Source organism: Oryx dammah, unplaced genomic scaffold (assembly GCF_014754425.2).
Source record: "Oryx dammah isolate SB20612 unplaced genomic scaffold, SCBI_Odam_1.1 HiC_scaffold_22, whole genome shotgun sequence".
NCBI lineage: Eukaryota > Metazoa > Chordata > Mammalia > Artiodactyla > Bovidae > Oryx > Oryx dammah.
In genome coordinates, this window is record NW_024070206.1 from 28,643,840 (window position 1) to 28,650,109 (window position 6,270).

Below are 6,270 nucleotides of genomic sequence, written 5' to 3' on the forward strand. Positions count from 1 at the left end.
TGATTTAGCAATGAAGCCCCAGGATCAGAGTTTTTCTCTTAGAATAAATATTTTATCAAATGACCACTGGTATGAGTACGTTCAAAAACTTCAAAAGAAAGCGTCAAGGTACCCGCCCTTCTATCAGGCTTCCTCCGTCCCACCAGGTTAAAAACAAAAAGCTCTTACCTATGTAACTGAGTAAGACAGGGAGGAATATTAGTCCATGAGTGGCTCCCAGTAAGACCATAGCTAGATACATCCTGAAGTAAAATATCTGAAAAATTTGAGATTTGGCAAAGGCCAACACAATAATGCCTCCAAATTTCGTTAGTGTGATTCCACTGAATACCTAAGAAAAGAGAGATGGGCTCAGAAACCACTTGTATCAACTGGCCATAATTGAACACTTTCTCTTAAAGGGATTTCTTAAACACCAAGGTCCAAAGTAATGGGGGCCTGAACTCCAGCTTTCAGAGTTACTGCTAAGCAGCATTTGGCTCTGCCTAAATTATTTGCTGCTTATGAATCTGAGAAAAAAAAGGTGTAATAAGGATAAAAGCTGTGTATTTTGCATATACCCCATAGCAAGTCTATCAGCACCATTTTTCCAAGAGCATTAGTTTTAAATTAAGGTATGTACATGATGTTTTTAGGCAATGCTACTGCACACTTTTCATTGTTCATCTGTAACAGTATTTTCTATGGTGGGAAAGGAACTGGTTCACAGTCCAGCCCCGTATCCTGGTTCAGCCTGAGAAGATTCTGCCAGCCTGACCCACAAACCACACCGGGTTCCAAGTGTGGCAGCTCGTCTGCTTTTCAACACACACGGCTGGGCCTGGGCTTTCAGTGGCTCTCACATCAAACCTGTTTTCCTGCTTCAGGCAGACTGTGCAAAGCAGTCACCAAAGGGAACAGTCCTAAGGAATTCCAGGCTACAGCTCTATTCAAGTTTCCTGAATTGCCTGAAAACTTGTAATCCTGAGGTACTGCCGCTAAGTCAGAGATAACAAATTGTGTCTTCAGAGTTTTGAATGGTGAAGTTCCTTCTCCTGAGACGCTCTCAGTTGCCCGACTGGGCCCTTCACGGCGAAGTCGCTGCCCGGGTGGCCTACTCGGTGGTACTTACAGAGCTGCCCATGTAGGAGAGCACCTCCTCTGCCCGCTCCACGCGGCTGCCCTTCGTGCTCACCGTGAACGCCCTCGTGATGTGGCTACAGAACTCCACGGAGATGCCGCAGCTCTGAAATAAAGTGTTCCCATGAGGGCTGCTCTGCTCCGGTTAAAGGTGGTAAAGGCAGCTACCCCCTTCCCGGGATCTTTGGTTACCAGGGCACCCTGGGGGGCGTCAAGGAGCCCCGAGCAGAGCCCCTTCTACTTGTAAGACAAAGCCCCCATGGCACCCACATCAGCTGTCCCGGGAAGCCCGTGGAATCTCCAGATTCCTCCAGCAGATCGGCCTTCTCTGGGCGAAGCGACTGAAACCTCTCAAGGTCCTCGCAGCCCCGACCCAGGCAGCACACTGTCATCTCTTTAGCAGGGGCTCCTCGCTGCCACTGCCCCTGAAGCATGTTCTTCTCCTCTCTGAAGGGCACATGCACTGGGTCTAGCTTCTGTTCATACTTTTTCAGATACACATATAATATTTAACACTTCAAAAGCAACTGGCAACTACATGAGAGGCAAAAAGTCCTGGTCAGAAAATTCCATTCAGAAGGGGCAATTTTTCCAAGTGGAAATGGATATCTTGCTATCATCAGGCTACATACTTCGACAACTCACCCTTCAGAGTACTACAGGCAGAATACTTCAGCCAGACCGTGACGTCACACTGTCATCGTTACGGGACCATGTCCAGCTGCCCATGTGCACCGAAAGCAAGAGCTGACCTTGACCTTTCACCCCAAGAAACAAGGCACATCGGTGGCACAGGAGTGAGGGCTGAGCGCTCCCCCAGGACTCACCATGACCAGGTTGACCAGAGAAACCGCGTTCAGGCTGATGCCCCACAGCCACATGACGCCGAACATGTTGACGAGGATCATGGCGATGGTGGCGCACATGAGGCCCGCAGACCACAGGTCACAGCCCAGGAGGCCCACGGCCACCAGGAAGATGGCGCCCAGGGACACGCCGAGGTTGAAGACGGTGTCGTCAATCATGGTCAGGTACTGCTCATAGAAGACGTAGAACACGCTGGGAGGGGGAGAGGGGTCTGTCACTGCTCGTTCTCACTCCGGGAAGCCTGACCCCTCATCCTGCCGCCACTGCAAAATGAAGCTACCCTGAGAGGCAGGCCTCACAGGAAACCTCCCTGTTTTTGTAAGACTCGCCTTTGGCAGTTCAGCTGGACCTCTGACCATGGACGCCCAAAGTAGGGCATCGCAGACGTGTATCTTATATCAAGTTTTTCTTCACGTGCCCAATCCATTCTGCTTTGAGCTGAGTGCTCAGTCATGTCTGACTCTTTGTGACCCCCGGGATTGGAGGTCACCAGGCTCCTCTGTCCATGGGATCTTCTTGGCAAAAATACTGGAGTGGGCTGCCATGCCCTCTTCCAGGGGATCCTCCCGACCCAGGGATTGAACCTGTGTCTCCTGTATCTTCTGTACTGCAGGCGGCTTCTGTACCTGCAGAGCCGTCAGGGAAGCCCCTGCTCTGCTTTGCAGGCATTCATCTATAATGTTTCATGGTACTTTGGGAAAACAAGCCTTGGTCTATCTGGAGGATTACCCCCAGCCAAACAGGGTCTGTGCAGGACCTGAGGAGATAATGCCATTTTGGCAAAGTTAACCAGCTCCTCCTAGAGGTCAGGACACCCACTCTGAGAGCTCCTTCCACAGGACAACAAGCTGGCCCTCTGTCAGGAAAAGGTCAAGGTTTCCTGAACTGAGACCCTGGGGGTTGGTGGGGAAATCACTTGTTTCTCCTACTTTTCTATATTGTCTAAATTCAGTATTTCGTAAAATATTTTCTTAATTTTTTTGGCCACACCCCTCTGGCATGTGGAATCTTAGTTCCCTGACCTGGAATCAAACACATGCCCCCTGCAATGGACTTGTGAAGTCTTAACCACTGGAGTGCCAAAGAAGTCCCAATATTTTCTTAATAATGAAAAAAAAATAAATGAAAGCAAGAAACCTCCACAAAGGCACCATCTCCAGTAATCTGCATCGGGAGCCCTGCCTTGCTGGGCCCTCTCTGTAGGGCTGCTTCCCAGGCGCCCCCACCCCCGGCCCCCGCTGCTGTTCTGCAGGGTGAGCTCCACCTTGAGACTTTGGCAGGTGCTGCACAATCTGGCTCTCCTTGCCCAGACGCCATATCCAGCGACAGGTTTCCCCCAAGCTCAGGATGGAGCTGGGGTCAGAAGGAAAGCCAAGTGTCAGCACCATACTCCCCCACCCCCTGCCAACCCCAGCAAGGAAGCCCCGGCGTGTGGGGCCGCTCCCCAAGACACCCTCGTGTACACCCTACCTGTATGGGAACACCCGGTGATCACCCCCTTGCTGGTTCATGGTCCTGGTGATGTTGTTGGCGATGAGGCGGGCCTTCTCCATGGCATCGATGAAGTCAGCCGAGGTCTGCAGCACCGTGTGGTAGGTCATGAAGTATGTGGCTCCCACGCTCGTGCCGTTGTCCACGATGTTGACGGCAGCGCTGTAGGCAGCATGTCCCCTGCGACAAGACAGCGGTGTCAGAGGCCACACCTCGTGCCCCATCTGCAGGATCTGGGCATCCAAGCTTCGTGGGGTCACCTGACCCTGGGCTCGGGTCAGATCAGCTGTCAATTTCAGGGACAGGGAAGCCCTTGAAAAGGAAAGAGGAAGGTCTAGCTTATGCTTTCCCACACTTTGCTGCTTTGGTTTCTTTGCACGCAGCTGCTCGTTTCTGTAGCTGGCTCTACTCTGCCATCCAATGTGTTATTTTACAGAGTGTATGCCCAGCCATGCTGTGTAACAGGAGGCAGGAAGGGACGGGGGCCCTGGAGTCAGGTGGCCCTGAGATCACCCTCAGTCCTGGAACTCCAGGGTAAAATGACTAAATTTCGGCTGCAGTGTCATCTGCAAATGGGTGCACCACCATCTCCTCACAGGGCTGTAAATAAATGAAGTAGTGCCAGTGAGGTGCCAGGCACGATTCAGGCTCAAAGAAAGTTCCCTGTGAGTGGTGGCTGTTGCCTTCCAAAGAGCTGCATTCTCTCTGACTTGTTTATGCAGGCTGAGTGTTCAGTCTGCAGGGAGATCAAGATTCAAGGTTCATTCCTGCTTTGTTTTGGGGGATAGTTCTCCCACCGTACCTAGCCTAGGTCCCAAAACGCAGACATGACACATGACTGATGGAACTTGGGTCATATTATGTAATCTTAATGAAAAACAGGGATGTCCAGCATTTACCATTATAATGTAAATATAACCCTCACCTTCTATCTGAATCCCCCCAACTCCAGACCTCAGTTGTCTCTGCTATTTCTGGGCCAGACATCCTGTTTCCATGGGAACTGGCTGCCTGGCTGGATGGGGAAGTGGGGCAGCCCAGGAGCTCATGTACAGACAGGCTGGCAAGAAGCACAGAGGGGAAAGGAAAACCTACACCTTTACCCCAGGCAACGCCACCAGGACAGATCTGTGGCCTCATAATTCCCACACAACTGGACAGACCGTTTCACGTCCTGAAATGCCCACATCCCTCTTCGCACTCCATCCTCCTGGAAGCCTGCACAGGACTCCAAGTCCTCTGTGCCGCCAGGAGGGCCAGGACACAGAGGGCAGCCTGGGACCAAACGCTCAGACCAGTCAGTATCAGCTGAGAATGAGGAAAGAGGAATTTTCTTCAAAGGCAGTTTGGTTTCTCTGCTTTCACAGAAGGGTGGGCACAGGGTGGCACATTGCAGAAACGAGGCCCTTCCCGCCCACCATGCCCACCCAGCCCCTCCCTGACCCCCACAGCATCTCAGCGCACATGACATGGGACTCGGGCATGCAGCTGAACGGCTCAGCCTCCCTTACCCTTTGCCACACTTGGGGTTCGGGTTGTCGGAGAGGAACATGGGCAGGAACCTCATGAAGTCTGCACCCTGAGGTCTCTGCTTGCCCTCCGGAGTCAGCGGCCGGCAGCGGACACAGGCAGGGTCGACCACTGTGCAAATGGGTGGAGGAGCCCGAGTGAGAAGGATGGGTGTCCAGATTAAAACATTTAAGATAATGATAAAGAATGGCAGGAGTTCTTCTCCTGAGATCCAAAAGCTTCAAACAAGTGATCTTTGCAGTCTAATGAAGTGGAAGTCCCATTTTCCCCTAACATAGGCTGTACAAATTTCCTTCCCCAGAGCAGGTTGCCTGCTTTAAGGACAACCTCAGTATGTTATTACCAGAGCCCAGGGCTTCCATGTTTTTATGAAGAAAATTCTAGGACAACCTCAACACTCTTATAAAACCATAGGGCAATAGTGACAAACAAAGCAGGCCCGTGACAAGCTACAGCCAGATAACAATCAAGAGAGGCCGTTGGTGTCACTGGGAAAAGATAAGAAGCCTGAAAACCAGAGTCCCCCAACCCGGTTCAGCCTGCAGCCCCATGGGGGGCAGGACACGGGACAATGGGCATCTCCAGAGTGGACCACGGAGGAAGGGGACACGGACGGGGGCTGAGACCCAGCGACGGCCGATAAAAACAGGTGGAAGTGGAGACGACATGCAAATGACTTTTAAACAATAAACTTAAATTTTTTCAGAAAGGAGGGAAAGATCTAGAAGGGTCAAGTACCCGACGCATTGCAGAACTGCTCCGTGCTGTTGTAGATGCGACAGCAAGATGATTGAGGCTTGACCCAGTCAAAGTAATCGTCAATCCAGGACGACGGGGCAAAGCCTATCCGGGTGCTAGAGAACAGGAGAGAAAGGGTTACGGATACCCCCACGAGGAGGAAGTCTTCAGTTTCAGTCCCTTTTCTTGAAATTCAGAACTTCCTTTTCTAGACCTTCTCATCCCACCCGGTCAGAAGACAAACCACATAAGTACTTAATGGGAAAGGCTTCCTTATATAAGGTGGTCCTGCTATATTTAAAATGAACAACTAACAAAGCTCTATTGCATGGTGCATGGAACCCTGCTCAGTGTTACGCGGCAGCCTGGATGGGAGGGGGTTTTGGGGCAGAATGGATACATGTACGTGTATGGCTGAGTCCCTTCACTGTTCTGAAACCATCACAACATTGCTAACTGACTATCTCCCAATACAAAGTGTTTTTGGTGTTAAAAAATTAAAATTGAATTAAAAAATAAATAAAA

At 51.0% G+C, this 6,270-nt stretch overlaps 1 protein-coding gene across 1 annotated transcript in view; it reads right to left on the minus strand.

Annotated features, from left to right (window-relative positions):
* LOC120881145 (NPC intracellular cholesterol transporter 1-like) overlaps nucleotides 1-6,263 on the minus strand; it is a 7,379-nt gene extending 1,116 nt beyond the window's left edge. Inside the window, exons 1-6 of the mRNA XM_040264732.1 lie at nucleotides 5,746-6,263; nucleotides 4,989-5,118; nucleotides 3,457-3,657; nucleotides 1,947-2,178; nucleotides 1,112-1,225; nucleotides 169-331 (exon numbers count right to left, since the gene is read on the minus strand). Of these exons, the coding sequence (XP_040120666.1) occupies nucleotides 169-331; nucleotides 1,112-1,225; nucleotides 1,947-2,178; nucleotides 3,457-3,657; nucleotides 4,989-5,044 (766 nt within the window). The 5' untranslated portion in view covers nucleotides 5,045-5,118; nucleotides 5,746-6,263. The remainder of the gene's footprint in view (nucleotides 1-168; nucleotides 332-1,111; nucleotides 1,226-1,946; nucleotides 2,179-3,456; nucleotides 3,658-4,988; nucleotides 5,119-5,745) is intronic.
* Between the last annotated feature and the right edge of the window lie 7 nt (nucleotides 6,264-6,270).